We start from the raw sequence: 20,396 nt of genomic DNA, 5'->3' as shown, positions 1-20,396 counted from the left end.
CATATTACATCAATTTGCAGCATAAATTTAAAAAAGAGAGAAAAATAGAAGTGTAGCCTCATTAAGGTGAAACCGTCTATTAATATGCAACAGGCTCAAGATGTTCGGCATGAAATAAAAACAGAATGTTTGATCCTCAGTTTGTGCGTCTGCTTCATCCACGCTGCATCCTCATCCCCGCCGGCTGTGCGTGCACGGATGCCCCGCTCTGTGCGTCCGCAACGGAGCAAGAGGAGGAGGAGGAGAAAGAGGAGGAGGCGCTGTGCACGAGTGAGGGGTAGGAGAAGCGGAGGCGCTCTGCCCTATATGGCTGTGGATGAGTTCTGCTAATATCGGCTTGAGAGGCGCAGCATCGCGTTTCTGCCGGCAGTCAGCGGAGGGCTCCGGAGTCTGAGGAGGCTCCTTCCCAACCATGGCCGAGGGCGGAGAGGGGGAGGACGAGATCCAGTTCCTGAGAACTGTGAGTAAAAAGACGGAGTTCGGCTCGAGACGTCCGCGGGATGGAGGGCAGTGGCCGCAGGTTGCACGCTGCACCTGTGGGGGGTGAGCGGAGGAGCCGCAGGTGCAAAGACACGAGTCTCCCTCTGCAACCGGACCTGCGCTCGGGAGGAGTTTCCTTAAGTTGTCCTAATGCAGACCCCTCTGCGGGGACAGCCTGCTGTCGTTCTCTATGTTAGAGGGGGTGAAACGATTAATCGTGTGATTGCTTAGTAAGCATTCAAACAATAGTGATTCACCTGGTAAAAGCTCAATCACACTTTCGGTGATTTCATCAATCTTGGTATCAACACGTTCAGCTTCTTCAGGACATTACTGCTTGTATTTTTGGTATTCATAAACTTTATAGTTTTTGAAACATTTAGCAAAATATGCGCCATAGGAAATGAATGAGAAAGTCTTCAAACTTTAACATTTTAAGTAAATTAGCAACAAACCTTTAAATATATTCATGGACTATGCTTTCATCTTTTCGAGCAATTCTTTAAAAATGTGGAGCTTATATTTTAGAAATATGCTAATGTTTTACTGAGGTTTTTATAGGCTAACTTGGAGTTTAGTGAATATTTTAGCAACATGCTAACGTTTTTGGCTATTTTTTTATCTGCTGAGATTTTAATAGGTTAATTTTTGAGTTTAGTTATCATTTTATGTTAATGTTTTGGGCTATTTTTTTATCTGCTTAGGTTTTAATAGGTTAGTTGGGTTTTAGCTAATATTTTAGCCACATGCTAACATTTTTGGCAATTTTTATCTGCTGAGATTTTTCTAGGTTAATTTGTAGTTTAGTTAACATTTCATATGAACGTTTTTTGCTATTTTTTTAATCTGCTGAGGTTTTTATAGGTTTATTTGGAGGTTAGCTAATATTTTTGCAACTTGCTAATATGTTTGGCTAATAACTAATATTTCATTAATAATTTGTTCTTTAGTGTTCCAAAGATAATATATGCTGATATATTTGGATATAGTTTACTCTGGAAGGCTTAAGAAAATCATGTCATGGTTTTTATGGGGTAATTACGAGTTTAGCAAATTTTTTTAGCAACATGCTAACATTTTTGCCTAATTTATTATTTACTGAGGTTTTTATGGGCTAATTTGTAGTTTAGCTAATATCTTAGCAACATGCTAACATCTTTGACTAATTTAGTTTACTGAGGAATTTTAGACTATTTTGGAGTTTAGCTAGTATTCAAGCCACATGCTACCTTTGCTTTGGCAAAATTGACATGTATTAGAGATTTTTTAACAAATTTACTACAAATTTTTCAGAAATTTAGATCAACTTCTGCGCTCTTTCATAGTTCTTTAAAGAAATTCATTTAAAAAAAAATCAAATTTAGCATTTTGCAAACAGGTTTTGCACTTTCAGCAAATCTCCTCAGCAACTGAAGTAATTTCAACAAACAGCTTCTGCATCCTTAGCAACTACTTTAACTCGATTACCAACTTGTGTCAGACAGATTGATCTGGTTGGATCGCAGGAATAGAAATAAACTAATTTTTTAATCCTTACACCCCATTTGTTAGTGATATCTCTGTGTGCTGGTGGGGAAAAAAGGTGGTGGACTGACGGGGGTGGGGGGAGATTGTATTCGCTCTGTGATCTCAAAGCTAAATCAACAGTGACATACAGCAGGGAGCCTGTACTTCACCAGTACCTGCCCATTTCCTTATCTCACAATGTGCATCTGTATGGGACCTTCAACGAAGCAATAAACAAACCTGTCACATCAGCATTAATAAGTACTAACTAGTGGATCTTTTCAGAAACAAGTGTGTATTTCAACAGCTAAAAGAACAAATCTCCTGCTAATGGAGGGAAAGTATTGAATCTTATTCTAATATGGATAATAAAAGCAACATCACATTATAAAAATAATGCATTTAATTTTAAACTAATATAAGATAGTGTTTGAAAAAGCTGAATTTACCAATAAAATAAAATAAAATAAACTGCAAAAACTGGAATTATTCAAAAAACATGCCAAATCTTGCTTATCAAAAAAAGTCTGTAACCATAAAGCTTAATACTGCAAAGAAATGCTTTTATATTTGCGATGATGGTTTTTACAAAGTTAAAAACATAAAATCTCTACATTTATCAACAAATGAAGTCTGTTAAATTTGCCATGAAATGGTTCCTGCAGTTGCTAAACGGCTGAATTACCAGTTCCTCGAAATATAATCTAAAAAATATTCTACTAAATGTTCACATTAATTCAACTTTATGACATCCTTAAAGTTTGCTAAACAGAGCTACTATTATCTCTCATACAAGCATGCTAAAATGCTGAGTTAACGTAAACATTTTCAAGCATCATGAAGGGTTAGTCAAAAATGAGAAATTGTTATAAATTTATTTTTAAGACAAAAGGGGAGAAATTCAATGCAGAAGAAATGAAGAAGGTACATATAGTTATGAAGTACTAATATGTAAAAAATGAAATGAAAAATTGTTGTTAAAAATTAAGTAAGGCTGCAGAAACGGAATAAATCTTAGCAGTTTTACAGCTACTAAATTACATGCTATGCTAAATTAGCAGAATCAAAAAAGAAACCAAAATAATATTAAAAAATAACTTTAAGGAGAAAAGAAGCTGAAAAATACTTAGAGCTAAACATTACAATGTGATCAATAGAAAGTATTATGCCTGGGCTGAAAACTACAAATGAAATGAAAAAACCCAAACATTTATTATTTACTCTTTTACTTTTTAATCCAAATACAGTTAGCATTCAGTGACATGCATTATATTTGCATAAGTCATACACATCCGCTCAGCCAATTCCAGATATATTTAGAAAAGTCCACCAGTTCAGAATCCTGATATAATTAATGATGCACCAACAAAATGACTATTTCAGAAAAACTAATTTGTGGAAAACAGGTAAATGCTACATTGCCGTGGCCTGTTCTGTCGCTTAATTACATCTGTCCCAGGCCAAGCTCATATCTCAGGCATTACAGAGACGTGACGTTTGAGTCATCCAAGAAACTGGAGGCTCCGGATCCGGTTCATCTTTGGGTTTAAGGGAGCTTTCAACTTTTATGTTGTGATTTGAAGCTTTAGGTTCATCAGTGATGTCTGCTAACGTCACACGGTGAACGGATACTCAACAAAGTTAACAGAGAACTTTCAGTTTCCCAACCATACCGTTAAAACAGATAAGTTCCAAAAGAAGAATTGAGCTCAGTGAAACGTCTGACACTTAATAGTGACCCCTACAGTTCATAAAGTGCTGCTGTGCTCTCTGGTATCCCATTGATGCCCATTTGGTCCATGAGTTGGAGATGTTGACGTATAGATTATTGTATAAGCCCCTTCAGGCCCAGCTAGTTGTAGAACCTTGTACTTAGCAGCTCCTACTATTTGTGATGCCAGCCATCTGCTGACCCCCCCCCTCTCAGATTCTACTGTCAGCCTGGCATCTTGGATATCTGATGACACAGCGGTTTGGGACGGGGCGGGGCTTCCCTCTGGGGCCTAAACCTTGTTAGAAGCTCCAGAAAGCAGGCTTAGATGGATTAATGGTTGGGATTTTCAGAATTAGCTGTGGTAGACCAACTTGTAGATGTGTCACAGTTTCTGCAGAAGAGTTATGAGCTGTAAAGAAGCTGTTAGGAAGTGATGACAGATGGTCGGTCTTTGTGCGTCTGTTGCTGATGAGAGCTTCACAGTTGAAGTTGATAAAAGGTGTCCAGTTTGTTTACGAAACTCTCAGTTTCGACATATGCTAAAGTAGAGATACGTCTGTAAATATGCGAACACCATGTGTTTATTTTAGACTGTCCAGGTGCTTCAAACTTTTAAACCCAGATATTGAGCCTTGCATTGCACTGCAGCTCTGCTTGTCTTATTTGGAGTTTATGTTGTCCTGAGAGCCTTCTGCATACCAAGGCGAAGGCTCTGGGGGGTTAAATTTAGCCTTTTTAAAGATGATGCTTCCACAGCACTTATGACTCTGCTGGCCTGGCACTAACTGTAACAGGGGCAGCGCTTGAGCTCCTGACCAGCAACACTTAAACACCACTTTTATTGGGATAAAGTACCATTTAAAAAGGTCAAACCAGCCATTGACCAGAGCCTAATGAGTCCCAGTGACGGGCTGGATCAGCAGACCTGGAGTTAAACATTTTAACTTTAAATAACTTAAGGAAAGATTAAGACAAACTGAGTGTTTGTTTTCTTATGGAGCAGCTGATGCAACATCTGCAGGATCTCAACTGACAATATGGAAAGTTAATACTGAAAAAATGGAGAAACAAAGGCCTTTCCCACATAAATAAATAAATAAATGTGCACTTTTATATTCTTCAATGTTTTATCATGTAACTTTTTAATTATGTAACTTCTAAATCCAACATTTGCTTATATATACCAATTGATTTGGGTTTAGCTGAACTCAGGTTAAAGAAGGATTTGTACTATTTCTTAAATATTGATTGATTTGGTTTATTTCAGGCATAGATTGTGAAAAATACAGGACAAAACACACGTTTTTCAAACTTATTACATAATTAATGAAATGCATTGAATATAAACTAAAAAAAACAAACAAACAAATACACACTTGTCACATTTGATACTTTAAATAAAGTAATTATCAACTAAAGCTTGTTCATTATTGATTAATCTCATAAAAAACATTTCATGATTTCAGTAAACAGCATCATCAATCAAATATAACATATATGTAATACTCATAATCTGGATTATTCTGGTCAGAACCAGTAAAAACATAGTCCTTAAAGGGGCCACGCCATGAAAAAACAACTTTTTGAGCTTTTAGGTGTATTATAATGTTCATTCCTCACTATAAAGAACCTCAAAGCGGTATTTTGAACCATTCACGCATTTCAGAGTAGTCCTCTAAAAACCTGCGGGTCCTCACGTGCTGATGTCACAGAGTGAGACCGCCCCTTTCAGGAAATCTCTGACAGCTCCGCCCCCACTCTAACTTTCTCTAACTCTAACGCTAGTGGTGATCAGCAAAAAACTTTCATTTTAGAAGCAGATTACCGTATATCTTTCAGTTCTGTCCTGTCCTCAATAAATTCCATCTTAAAAAGATGTTTGTTACTTTAGACACGAGGCTCCTTTAAGACCTCCCCAATATAAGTTCACATCGTGCAGAGTATTTGTGTTGTGAACCAGTGTAGCAATGGCCATGCCTACATAAGACAGATTCATGGTATGTGCATCCGTCCTTGAAAACATTTGGATGTTTAAGACACGGTGCGGCTCAAGGCTCTAGGTGCGGCAGGTGGAGCTTCAGAAATCAAGTCGTTTTACTTCTGGGTAGGAAAAAACCCACAAATAACTAATATTTCATTAATAATTTGTTCTTTAGTGTTCCAAAAGATAATATATGCTGATATATTTGGATTTAGTTTACTCTGGAAGGCTTAAGAAAATCATGTCATGACCCTTTAAAACTGGTTTAAAATCCCATTTTTATTTTAAGCCAATTTTAGAACCAATTCATAAGTACTGATAGCAGCTAATAGCAAGCTCATTATGAAAACAACTTTTGAATTGAAGTAAAGTAGTTGTAGTCACTGTTGTAAAGCATTTTAGCTGCTGGAAAAAATATGAATTATTAGAACGCATTTTTTAATAGGGATGTAACAATGAATCAACTGAATTGAGCAGCTATTTACCTCTGAGTCTCACTGATGGAAGTTTGGGATAAAAATGTTCTGATCCATTTTAGATCACTCAATCAGATCCAATTGTTCAAAACGAACCAAAATCGACAAATTATAATATGAATCAAATTGCCACCAAGTGAATTGTTACAGCCCAATTTTTTTTAAAGAAACTACAATGTTTTAAACAATGTTCTTCATGCATGTTCCACTCTTTGGGGTAAACAAGTGAAAAGGTTTTCAGGCAGACAGAGAAGTGAGTCATTATCAAGTAACAGTTTGTATCAACTGATGCGCCTGTTATGTTCCTACAGGCAGTATCACCTTAAAACCAACAAGTGACTCGACTTTTCCAGGCTCCTAATTGGCTTTTCTAGTCAAATAAAAAAGTAGATGGTTGAGTTGTTACTGGTTGACCAGTTCATTTTTTTAAAACTAGCTTTTGCTCCAGCATTGATGTTCTATGAACTACCGTGACTCTTCAATCATTTTAAGGGTTGAGGTCAACCTCTGATCAGAAGAATGTTGGTTTAATGCCCCCCCCCCATGTGCTGAAGTGTCCTTGAGCAAGACATGGAACCACACATTGTTTCTGGTGGTTATAGGTTGGGACCAGTATTTGGCAGCAGAGCCATTAGTATGGAGCTAAATTGGTACCAATATTTTTGAAACCCAAATTAAATAAATTGAAAAAAAAATTGATGTTTGGCCCAAAAAATGTAAAATATAAAACATTTTTTGGTATTCTAAAATAAACTTACTTATTTTCAGTTTCAAATTTTCTGTTTTTTAGGTTTCAAAACTAAAATTTTTAATTTCAAAACTTTTTTTTTTGTCAGTTTCAAGTCTTTTTTTTTTTTTTTTCGAATCTGAAAATGTCTGTTTTCATAATGAATGACCAATTAATGAGGGTGGTAACTTGAGTCCCGGTGCATTCACTGACTCAGAGAACTGTGATAGCTACTGTTAGAAAATGAAACTTAAAAAATAAAACATTTGAAGCTGAAAATAATTATGTTTATTGTAGAATAGCAAAACGTTTCAGACATTTTAAACTTGTTTTGGCCAAACACCATTATTTTTTTTCAATTTGTTTTATTGGGGTTTCAAATAAGTTTGGCCCCAATTTAGCTCCATAGAGCTCCAGCATTAAAGGGTTAAAGAAATTTACAACCAAAAAAAAAAAGTTTCAACAGAGAAATAATTTTTAAAAAATGGACTTAGGTAAAAACACATTAGTGAATGTGGGAAGCGACTATAAATCTTTTTGGATCAAATTCTTTTCCCAAATGAGTCATTGATTGATTGATCTGCATTGCTGGCTGCATGACGTCAGCTGTTTGCTGTACAGCTGCAGTCACAAAGTTTTTCCTGACATTTTGTTGCGTCTATCCATCCACTCCCACGGATACTTCCTGAGTCAAGGGGTTGCTGGAGCCTGTCCCAGCTACATTGGGTGATGGAGGGACGGGGTACACCAGTTCACTGCAGGGTATTTTGTTTGTAAAAGTGGAAACAGGATGAATAAAATGACTACAAAAAGCATGGCATTCTGGCAGTAAAACAAGTGAACTCAACTATTTTAATTCAACCACTTTGTACCACATCAATATTGTACTCTGCATATTTAAAAGTGAAAAAGTACTACATACCTTTTTACATTACTTGTGAATTTTTGACAGTAGATAAAATCAAAGTGCCATCTTCATAAGATCAATGAACACTGAACACAGACAGAAAAATGACTGTCACTTCAGGACAAGTAAGTGTGACGGTTCTGTTCCATCAGTCACTCGCAGAGCGCCAAAGCAGAGTCGGAGTTCTTTCTGCTCTGCAGGGCACTTTTAGGTGGGTAGCTCTCACTGAGTTTAGAATCAATTAGTAGAGGAGGAAACTCTCTCCAAAACATTTCCTGAGCTTTTCCAGGGGCTCTGGGATCATCAGAAAGATGTTCAGACAACCGTCATCAACACCCTTCACCTGGAGGTTCCAGTCCCATGAATCTTTGGTAAACCAGCTGGTTGTTGACAGAATGCTGTTTCCACTCATGAACAGAAAATGATGAGGTTGAAAAACTGCCCACGAACGACAGGGAGAACTGCAGTCCTGAGAGGATTGAGAATCCATTCAAGAGTTTTGGGAGAACATCACAGTGAATGTATTAAGGCTGGAGTCCGAACATCAAGACACACAGACGAAGGCTGAACTCTGTTACAAATGTCCTAATCCTCCAGATTTACCTGGTCAGACTTACCTGGTCAGATCCCAACAGCAGATCTGTTATCGAGAGGAACACGAGAGACACCAAACCCAACCACGCAGACGACGTGAAGGCAGCTATCAAACCAACCAACCTCTACAGAGACACAAGGGACCTCTGAGGCATTGATGAAGTAGTTCATACAAAAGGAGGCTCAAATATAGTACATAGAAATGAACGTTTATTTGGAAGTCTGATATTTTCTAAAATCCTCCTCTTGCCATGCGTCTAATGTGAATTTCTACTTTTCTGACACCTTAAAATTCCAATTTTGGCTATAATCACCAAATGTACAAGAAATAAACGATTTAATCAATATTTGTGCAATTATTCTTTATCAGGGGTCTCCAACTCAAGTTACCATGGAGCCACTGAAGGTGGAGTTTGGTTGTATGGGGTTCTATTTGTGTCAACAATGTGTTTTTGCGTCCACTCTCTATATCATTGTCTATGTCTACTGAACAACCTTATTGAACATTTGTTCATGTCTATGTACTACCAAGCAATATCCTCTGTGAAACAACAGGAGCTAACGATGCTCGCAACTGTTGCTAAGGACTTTTCTGACGACCAGATCCAACGACAATAGTAAAAGTTTTAGGCATAAAGCAAATATGAAGCTATCATCAAAGAAGCAGACATTGTTTAGTAGATACTGAACTTTCATAATAAGGTGGGGGCCGCAAAATATCATCTTGGGGGCCTCAAATGGCCCGGGGGCCGCTAGCTTGAGACCCCTATTCTATACGGTATAGAAGTTTCCCTTTGGAAAAACAATATTAAACTTCTTCACAATATTCTCATTTTTGTAGCTCTATCAGGGGTGTCAAACTCAAGTCCTCGAGGGCCGACATCCTACCGGTTTTCCAGAAATCCTGCCTCATCTGCTGCTGATTACCTGGATCAGGTGTGTTTGGCCAATAAGGAGCTTCAAAGGCAGGTTGGTTGGAAAACATGTAGGACACCGGCCCATGAGGCCTGGAGTTTGACACCTGTGCTCTAGATCTACGGTAGTTGTCTCAATAAAGCTTTAGTCATTAACCTTAGTCATGCATCTGTAGGGGTCAGCCCCTGTTTGGAGGCTGCAGGTTTTTGGATTGTCCAGGCTAGGGGTGTGCCAAAATATTGATATTGCGATATATCGCGATATCTAGTCCTGCGAGTGATTTTCGATTGGTTCTCACCAAGTATCGATCTTATATTTTCATTTGAAGAGGCTGTTGCGCTCAGCGTTTCAGTCGCGTGATGGAACTGTTGAGCATCTAGGCGCGCAGTGTCGGACTTTTAATAGCGACGCACGAGCTTCATTCAGGAAAAAGCACCGGCGAGTTACAGGCTCTGTAGCGGGTGTGCCTACCTGTGCACGTTTGTAATCCATCTGTAGCAGAGGCAGCAGAAATGACTTTGAGTGCTAGAATGACCGCAGTCGCTTATTTCCTGTTTGATCGGTGCGCAGTTACAATAGTTTGTGTGTACTTCAGGTACCGGTGGGAATTTTCGTTTTCATGCACTTCAATGTTTAACCTTCTGGTTTACGGTGTAACTTTGGTAAATTTATAATGTGAAGTTTTCAAATGAATGTAATTACTTGTTGCTAATATTAATTAGAGTTCTTACGTAAAAAAATGTAGGATTTGATGTATGAACTTAAATAAAAATATATTTTAAATAAAGTAAATGAATTCACTGTAAAATTAGGGAGGTTGCTAGTTAATTGAAGCACTGAAAATTATATTTATTATTGTTGATTAAAGTTGTTTATTTCTATTCTGTAATAGAATTTGAATTTGTAAATAATTATTGCCATTATTATGTGTGTTTTAAGGATTTTACCTATTGACTGCTGACTGACCAAATAGAAAATAGATAAAGATTGGAAAATAATCTCAAGTGACAGTCTGAGTAAATCAGCCTTCGATTTTGGATGCTCAGCCCTTTTCAAATGTGAGAAAAGTGCACGAAAAATTAGGTAAAACTTGAGAGAGGCTGTAAAACATTATATTCATCATCCTTTGGAGTGATGTTCTTTTAGAGGTAGATGGCTGTCGTCACTTGAATTATTTAATTTTTGTTCTGTTACAACAATTCTGCACTAAGTAGTGTCACTGCTGATCATGTTTACTATTGTTAACATTGAATCTGACAGATAATTATAATTCAGTTGTTGTCAATGTTTGTCAAAGACATAGTATTACTGATTTCAGCGATGTTCCACAAGTTTCTATAATTTCTTGCACAAAATAACAAAAGTTGTTTATTATGATTGTGTTTAAGCTGAAAAAGATAAATGGGGATATATTTTCCCAAAAACATGTTCTTCTATATAATGCTAGTTATTAGAGAGGATTTTTTACCAATTATCGCAGTATCGCGATATTATCGATATCGTGAGCCATGTATCGCGTATCGTATCGTATCGTGAGGTACCCAGTGATTCCCAGCCCTACTGGACGTCCACTGCGCATCTGTTTTTACCCCCCGTAGAGATCCCAGAAATGCCCTCTACCCTCAGTTCAGGCTCCTTCAGTTGGATCTAAATTGAACATGAAGCGTTTTCCTTGTATCGATTGAGCAGGCTGTGATGGCAAAGCAACACAATGTCCTCTGGCAGCTCAACCTCCCTCAGGCCGCAGCGCTGAAGGACAGCAAGGTGACTGGCACCTCCATCATTTACAGAGGCTTTACGTAACCATGGCAGGACCCAGTGCCAACAAGAGCGCGCTCTTTCTCATACTGACTCTATTTCAGAAAGCTCCTCTGGCACACAGGTACTGCTTGTACTACTGCTGACGCACATACGAACTTTTAAAGAGTTAGAAGCAGCTGTGTGGAAGCAGCAATCAAAGTTAAAGGGTCATAGATTATAAAATACTGATATTAATAATGATATTTGGATAAAACTAGTCCAAATAGAAGCCACAAGTCTGTTCTTTGTCACCAAACCCATCAGTAATCTGCAGAAGTCAGAAAAACCATATTACAGACATGAATAGTTGGACAAATAATAGTTCACAAAAGGAAATCACGAGAGCAATTAAGATTATCACTTAAAATCAGTCAAAACAGAGTTGAGCAAAATAAATGAGATCTGGGAGTCTAAACACAAACCACAAAACATTTAGTCCCTGTGAGAACAGTTATTAAAATAAAGTCTCCACTTAGGCGATTATTAACTTTCATTCATACATTTTCAGGATCCCTTTTGGGGTCATGGCACTGCTACTGTTGGGCAGTGGTGGGGTACACCTGAACAGGTCGACAGTCTGTTGCTGGGCCACTCAGCAACATTCACATCTACACATAGGAGCAATTTAGAGACAAAAATTCACCTGTGAAGAATGTTTTTGGATTGTGGTAAGAAACTGGAGCGCCTGGGGAAAACTCATACATGCCTGGGGAGAACTTGCCCTCAACAGGAAGGTCCCAGCTGGGATCTGAACCTGGACCTTCACACTATGAGGCTAGAGTGCTAACCATTACACCATTGTGTTGCCCCTGATTGTCAACTAACTCAGAGAGACACATGGTTATCACATGAGTTGACATCTTCAAAAATGGGATTTATTGTTGTTTTTCATTCTCTTGGCTCTTGGAACATTATCATTTTAGTTGTAGGTAAGTGACTTAATGGTACATATCTGTTTTCTGAATCAAAAAGGAACTGACTGTTGTTAAAAAACTTGTGTTGTGTTGTATAGTTTGTGGAGATGACAATTTTTTTTGTTTTTCCATTAATGAATTGTTTGAGTTCCTCAGGTAACACAAAATGGAAGCATTTGTGACTCATAGTTTAAAATAAAAGTCAATTACTTTTTCATTTTATTTAATAGACAAGTAATGCAGTTACATTGTGAAAAGAAAAAGCATTTCTGTTTATGAATTTAAATTTTCATATTTGATTTTTCTGATTGAATTCTGGTACAAATTTACTAGAAAACTTTTGAAAATGAAAAATCAAACGCCCTTATCTTCATAATTTTACTTATGTCACAGAATGAGCGGTGTTGACGTAGAAAATGTAAATGCTGTTTGCAGGATTTCTTTTTCATTTTATTTAAGAAATGAGTAATGCAGCTACATTGTAAAAATGAAAAAAACATTTTAATTTTTCGACTTTTATTTTGTTTGCAAACAACTCATTATTCCATAACACAACACATCTGGAAAAAAAAAATCCACAAAGTCTCATCAGACTTGAAGTAAAAAGACCAGAGGTTGATGAATCAAATGTGCCTGAAAACAGTGGAGCACATGAGCTTTGTTGTCTATTACTATTATCATATCTTTATGAGCGGCTAGAGACTAAGCGATTTTGGGAAGCTGTGGTTGGTGATTCTACAGAGAAGCTGTGAATCCACCCTCAACTTTGATGTGATGCTGTGGGACTTCTTGCTCTCCTCGATATCCGATTGTTGGTCATGTGATTAATTTAATTTTTAAAGTGTTTCATTGCAGCAAAATATTTGAATTTTGACATTTTTATTCCTCAAAACCACCTAATCCAAATGGAAAAACGTATATATATATATATATATATATATATATATATATATATATATATGTGTGTGCGTGTGTGCGGGGGGGTTCTTTTTTTTGTTTTTCAAAATTGTCTTGTTTTCATCAGGCAGATTTATTACTGCAAATCCAATTTGCCCAATTTCGTAGTCATTGGAAACATCTTGTGAAAAACTGTGATGCCATAATTTAAAGCAATAGAATAGACACACTTTGACTTAACTTCTTAATAAGCAACTCATATCTTAAGTTCATAAATTTGTTGAATATTTAATTCTGTTTTATATTTTAATTTTCTTTGTAAGACCATCTTTTATGCTGAAAAAACCCTTCACATCTAAGCAGAATCCTGTAGAAGCTTCTACCTCAAATTCTGTGTTTCTGCATTTATCAAAGCAACAAATATATTGTTGATGCTTTCGACTGTTTTCTACTGCTTACATAACATCCATAAAACATTCAGGGGCAGAACATGACTACACTTTTTTCCTTGGTTTTCATTTTATTCTGTAGTTCTCAAATTGTTTCCCAAAATACAGCAGAAGCCAAACTGGTCGTCTCTCAGGTATACTTTCTTTCTCGTCCTAATAACTTCTGCTGTCATACCTTTGATTGTGGCTATAAATGGCTTTTGACAGCAGCTTTATTCTTATTCATTAAGAGAACCCTTATAAGTCCTAATCAATGTCACGATCAAGATCAAATGTAGTGTAACGAGGCTACACCAATGCACTAGAGGGATGTAAGTTGCATTGATCAGGTGAGACGCGCAGAGCTTTAAGATGCTGAGGTGGTCCAGGAAGAATTACGGTCTCAGCAGCAGCAGCGTGAGTGGACTCTGATGCAGAGTAATTACTTTCATTAATCAGCTGGAGACAAAAGCTTCAGCTGATTAACCAGTTGTGTGTCAGTCTTATTTTTAATTCTTGCTCTGTTTGTCACTTTGACTAGACTGGAAACAAGTTGTGCTTATTTGCGTCAAAGTCAGACTTTTCAGTCACTAATCCGTCTAACTATCAAGTCTAACCGCATTGAGAAGGCGGTGCAGTGGACTGCTGACAGAGATGTGCTCCAAACTCTTCCAGGTGCACACCCCGGTATATTTTGGGCATGGTCATGGAGCTCAGAGCCTGGGTAGTGCTGGCCTTAAACATTTTGAACAGCTCATCAGAAAACGTTTGATGGAAGCATGGTGGGGCTGTCCACACAGTGATTGTGGAATGGTACAAGATAGGTGGAGAATTAACGAGGCCCCCTTTTGTATCACCCTCCAAGTCCAAATAATGTCTGTTGGGTATGGTAGCACGCACGTACAGAAGTTTGTTCTTAAACAATGTCAATTTGGAGGCAAATTCTGGATAAATGAGCATATAGTTCCTCACAGCCATTGGTTTGGAGGAAAACTCCAGCAAACAGAGACTGTCTCTAAGCAGCGGGGGAAGAGGTCCACTCCGGCTGCATGGGAGTTCAAGGACTGGAAAGACAAATCATCCTGGGAATCTGGTGCCCAATAACCCAACAGCATATGCTTCTGGTCATTATTTTTAGCAAATGTTCCAAGTCGAGGCCAACATCCGGAAGACTGTTGTCCCCAAAATGCACATCCAGCTGGAGCGGTGGGTGACTGAGCTTCATCTTCTGCTGCACCTGCTCCTCAGATCTATCCATCCCATCTTCTTCCGCTCATCCAGGACCGGATCACGGGGGCAGCAGTCTAAGCAAAGATGTCCAGACTTCCCTCTTCACGGCCACTTCCTCCAGCTCCTCTGGGGGACCTCGAGGAGTTCTGTCACAATGTAGTGTGACAGGAGTGGTCTGGATTAACATAGGAGGCAGACTTCTTTATAGTTCAGGAACAAAGTTTTATTCAGAGTTGCACAGCTCACACAAGCTCCTTCCCTCTGCCAGCCTCCCTTTACACTGAGCTTCTCCCCTTTTATAAATCTCAGCTAATTGGCTGGCCATGCCCAGGAAGGAAGTCACCTTGACCAAACAATAGAAAAAAAGGAAAGACAAAAGATAGAAATGTCCTGCAAACTATACATTTAAAGTCCTGTAAACAAAACAAACATAAATAAACAGACACCTCAGAACATTACAAATCAAAAAGTAAGCAAACAATTTAAACCCGTCTCACTTCCTGTGCCCCACCCTTAAACAGGAAGTCACAGGCTTGGCCACCATTTTGTCCTGTGGGCATCAGGAAGATGAGGTGAGAGATCACAAAATCAATAAACAACTTTGAACATGTGCAATCTGTTTTGTTCCTACTGGACATTTTAAAATGTGCCAACCATAAGTGCAAAGTAGATGCAACTACTTTGTCACAAGTTCCCTGGCCATCTAAGAGATGTAGTCTCTCCAGTGTGTCCTGGGTCTTCTCCGGGGCCTCCGCCCAGTTTGACATGCCCGGGACACCTCTCCAGGGAGGCCTCCAGGAGCCATCCAGACCAGATGCTCGAGCAATCTCAATTTGCTTCTCTGGAAGTGGAGGAGAAATGGCTCTACTCCGAGCTCTCTCCAGGCGATCAAGCTTCTCACCCTATCTCTAAGGAAGTACCCAGCCACTCTATGGAGGAAACTCATTTCAGCAACTTTTAGTCTGGGTCTCGTTCTTTCGGTCATCACCCAGAGCTCCTGACCATTTTGCTCCTCAGATCTACACAGTGAAATGGTATAGCTTGGAGTAGGGGTTTGGACCAAGACTCATTGGTGTTGAACCCGAATGTAACAAGGTCCTTAATTTTTGATAACAAGGGTTCTGCAGTGCAACAAACGTTTCTCAGAACTTTTCCACAAACTTCCTTGGCCTTTCCAGGGTTTAGTGCAGCAAAAACCATCACAACTAGCAAGCAGCAATGGTTAACACTCTCCAATGTATAAAGAGAAGCCAAGCTTCTTTGGACATGGGCAAACCGAAGACCTTGGCACAGACGAGAGTGTGGAAAGCGAAGTTGGATCATTTCTCAAGACTGAGGGAGTTTGCCTTGATCTAAATACCATCAAGATCTGCCACCCTAGGAGAAAAGAGTCAGATAAACCAGTGATCCTTTTCAGGTTTGTGAACCAAAAGAGCTAGCTAGCTTTGATGAAGCAAAGAAAAACCTGGAAGGAACATCTGTCTATATGAACGATTATCTAATTAAAAGTAGAACTGAACTGACAAAGCATGCCTGGCTTCTGATGCAGCGTAAGGAGGTAGAAAACATGTTGGTGCCAAACTCCAGGATCTTCGTTAAACCATAGGTCCACCGGACGGTCCAAGGTACTGGTTATCAGCTACATCAAAGGCTTTGAGAAGTGTTTGATTACAGACCTCTGAGCAGTTAAACAAAGCAGAATAAGGATCTAATATGATTTCATGAAAATAATAGCGCCTGGGATCTAGTGCTATCTCTAAAAGACAACTATGACCCTGATTCTCAGGAGAGAGTTCGGACCTGCAGAAAACTCGAGCCCAGTTCACTTGGTTGTGAAAACAGCTGAAGGTCAATGGAGCTGACAAACAAAGTCTGCAGTTATAATGATGAAGAGAACTATAAACTCTGTTCAAACCAGGGACAGTGTTAATCACCAACCTTCAGCAGATCACTTCACTTGGATTTCTAAAGTGTGATTCATGTTAAGGATTTTTTTTAATGAAAATAATCAGCACATATTTTCAACTATTGATATTTGGTTCATGTTACTGACTTTTCTATTAAAATAATCTGCACAGCTTTTTGATTTTTCATACTTGACTTTTGCTAATAACTTCCTAATGGGGCTTTCACGGTGGCGCAGTGGTTAGCGCTCTTGCCTCACAACAAGAAGGCCCCTGGTTGAGTCCCGGCTGGGGGACCTGAAAAAGAAACACCAACTGGGACCTTTCTCTGTGGAGTTTGCATGTTCTCCCCGTACATACGTGGGTTCTCTCTGGGGGCTCTGGCTTCCTCCAGCATCCAAAAAGATGCTTCATAGGTTAGTTGGTTACTCTAAATCAGGAGTCAGTCCTCGAGGGCCGGTGTCCTAAATGTTTTCCAACCAACCTGCCATTGAAGCTCCTTATTGGCTAAACTCACTTGATCCAGGTAATAAGCAGGAGATAAGACAGAAAATTGTCCCTAGGTATGAATGTGAGTGTATATGGGCATGTTATTGAGGCCCTGTGACAGACTGGCAACCTGTCCAGGGTGTACCCTGCCTTTGCCCAGAAGTAGCCGGGTTAGACTCCAGCAGTCCGTGACCCCGAAAGGGACAAAGCTTTTTAGAAAATGGATGGACGGACTTTCTAATGAAAATGATCTGTACATATTTTTGATTTATGATACTTGATATACGGTAATGTTTTATACATTTTTTTTTCTATTGAAAATACTAACATTCTTTTGTTTAATACATTAATGCCTCTTCTAATCAAAAATAATCTTCATATATATATATATATATATATAGGTTGTTTAGCATTTTCTTCACACTTTTTGAGGTTTTAACAGAACAGACAAAAGAAGAACATCTAGTTTTGATTGCATTTTTTCTTATTGAAATAGATATAAAGATTAAATTAAATACCTCTACCATAAACTATAGATGCTCTTGCTAAATCCTTTCACCTGAGTGTGGTGAAACTGGATTTTGATAAAATGTGCGCACTGCTATTAGAAAATACTTCTATCAAGTACAAATACTCACCCTTTTACTGCCTTTGACTTTCTGTTGGACGAGTTTCTCCAGCTGAAGAAACTGTGATCTAGAATTGATATCTGGAGCTTAAAGTGGATTAGGTTTCAAAGCATTTATCATCAGCTGCTGCAGAAAAAGAATTTCTGTTCACACACTGCTGTGAGGAATCACTGTGGAAAAAGCCTCCGTGTGTTTAATTTGATCAATATTCATCACTAATTAGAGGAAATTTGCTTTGAAGAAACGATATTTAGGAATAATATCTCTGTCATTTGAGATTAAATAGGTGTTTCTGCACATCACAATTTCTCGGACACCTTCAGGACCCCATCTGCTATGGCGGAGCGTCCACCTGAAGCTGCTCGGCCGCCGTCGCAAAGCGAGCAAAGAAAATCCCATTTGTTACGGTACCGCTGTAAATCTTGGCGCCTGTGATCCATGGCGGGAGACTGCAGGGCGACATGACTGAGGAGTATTATTTCATTTTTCCTTTAATATAAAGCTGGGATGTGTGATGCATTATTCATGGCAACCCCGGACTCAGACATCCACTCCCCAACATCTGCACTCCTACACAGACAACACGTGTCTGCACATCAAACAGAGCTGGAAGCATCGCAATTGCTTGATTTGCACTAATTCATGCCTTTACTAATTTAAGGATAAACTGTAAAACAGGGTTGTTTTCAAAGAAACTCCTAGAAAGCAGAGACACTTTGAGACAGCAGGTGAAGGACAAATGCTGGTTTTCTGCAGCTGTGATGTTTTTCAATTTCTACTCCAGTGATCCAGGATTTTCTGATTATATGTTTTTTATCTTTCAGTCGAGTTTAGACCAAGACTTCTGCACAGATATCCTCACTGTGCTTATGGCTGATTGCCTGGATCAGGTCTTTATCCAATTAGAACATGGCAGAAAACAAGCAGATCCACCACTGCTTTAATTGAATGCATTCATATGACTTATGATGGCCCACAGAGCCTCATGTCCACTGAGCGGGATCCAGTGCTGCTTTTGAGTCACAAACAACATCAGTTCCTTGGCTTTCCATTGCATAAACACACAAAACATGGCAGAAACCAACGTTGATATCCTCTAAACTAATTTTAAATGTCATTATTCAAGAGGAAAATAAATTTGTGATAAAAATGTTTTTGTGCAATTTACAGAGTGTGTGTCAGGGACGTCCAGTTTCAGCGTAAAGTCAATGAACAGACGTGCAGCAGCACGTCGGTCTGACAGCAGCACGTTTTGGGCGTTGTAGCAAGATTAGCATGGCGTGACGCAGCGCATCACGATATGGGATCAAATCAGGATCAGCTTAAAGTCAATGGAGAACAAGATCGAAAATTTGAAAAACAGGCATTGTAAATTTGGGAAAAAAAGAAAATTTGAAAGCAGTTTTAAACTTCAAAATGCGTATTAAAAACGTGAAGGAATTATTGAAAATAAAAAAATAGAAGCAAATTTAACATTTGAAAAAATACTATTTGCAAACTTGAAAGATATATAAAAATAATTGAAAAAATAAGTAAATTTCAAATTTGAATAAAAAAAACAGTTCAAATAATAAAAAAATGTTTATTTGTACTTTTCCTTTTTTAGTTTTTCCCTGTTTGCTTTTTAGTTCTGTTTTCAGTTTTAATTCCTGTCCCCAAAGTCTCGCCCCCATGTAAAATTAGGACCAACTCAGCAGCAGAAATTGGAAAACAGAAAAATGAAAGCAAAGAATGAGAAACAATAAAAGGAAAGTATAAACAAACTTTTATTTGTTATTGGTAAAAGTTTGAGTTTTTTATTCAAGTTTCAAATTTACATTTTTCTTTTCAATTTTTTTTAATATTTATTTCATGTTTGCAATATTTTTTTTTCAAATGTTCAATTTTAATTTGTCAAATTTTTAATAATTCCTTAAAGTTTTCAATTTGTATTTTCAAGTTTAAAACTTCTTTCAAATGTTTTTTTGTCTTCAAATTTACAATTCCTGTTTTTCACATTTTCAACCTTGTTTTGTTTTTATTATTTTTTTTCCTACTTTGGACTAATGCGGGAAAGCAAGTCATCAACGTGGGTCACAGAGAGACTGAAAGCGTCCATCATTCAGACGCAGCTCCTGCAGTAGAGGTGAAGCTCAGAGTACCAGGAGAGTCTCTGAATGATCTTGTGAACCCAGACATGGAGAAGGGATTACAGATACTTTGGTAGAACTCTTTAAAATACTTTAAATAAACCTGATCTCTAAATATCATGCGATTCTTCCATGTGTAGAAATGTGTTTTTTTATTAATATGTTATATTGTTAATTGTTCAGAGTTTTATTTTGAAATATGTGGGCGGAAACTGGGTGTGGCTGGCGGATAGCGCGGGGGTGCTGAAGAAGAGGAAAAAAGGAGGGAAAGGCTCGTGTTGAGAAGGACAAGGGAGTCCGCTTCGTTCTTCGCCGACGGAAAAGAAGAAAAAAAGGAGGGAGAACAGATTGACGTCTCGCTCCACAGAAGAGGAAGCCGAGTCGGAGGTCACTCAGACTGAGTTTGTACCGAGGGAACGGGAGTTCAAGCCGGGATTACTCTGACCACGGCGGGGAGAGCTACACCGTTAAGCTAGCAGCAGAGCTAGCATTGTGGGCCGTTACCTGATAGAAGAAGAGACGGTGAAAGTTCGCGGACTTCTGCTGCGCAGTGTCGAGGACATCAGCGGAGTGACTTCGGCCTGTATCATCAAATCAAATCAAATCAAATCAAACTTTATTTATAAAAGCGCCTTTCATACTTGGTGCAGCTCAAAGCGCTGTACAATTAAAAACA

At 38.4% G+C, this 20,396-nt stretch overlaps 1 protein-coding gene across 3 annotated transcripts in view; it reads left to right on the top strand.

Moving 5' to 3' along the window:
- Window positions 1–224: 224 nt before the first annotated feature.
- The window catches only part of ryr3 (ryanodine receptor 3), a 156,018-nt gene continuing 135,846 nt past the window's right edge, over window positions 225–20,396 (top strand). For 2 of the 3 annotated variants that reach the window (XM_024291525.2, XM_024291524.2), the window contains exon 1: window positions 225–460. In XM_024291525.2, the coding sequence (XP_024147293.1) occupies window positions 413–460 (48 nt within the window). In that variant the 5' untranslated portion in view covers window positions 225–412. The remainder of the gene's footprint in view (window positions 461–20,396) is intronic. The other variant, XM_024291526.2, reaches the window with a different exon arrangement.

The sequence above is a fragment of the Oryzias melastigma genome, linkage group LG24 (genome assembly GCF_002922805.2).
Source record: "Oryzias melastigma strain HK-1 linkage group LG24, ASM292280v2, whole genome shotgun sequence".
Lineage (NCBI taxonomy): Eukaryota > Metazoa > Chordata > Actinopteri > Beloniformes > Adrianichthyidae > Oryzias > Oryzias melastigma.
Note: the sequence above shows the minus strand (reverse complement) of the source record. Positions and strands in the feature narration are given on the sequence as shown.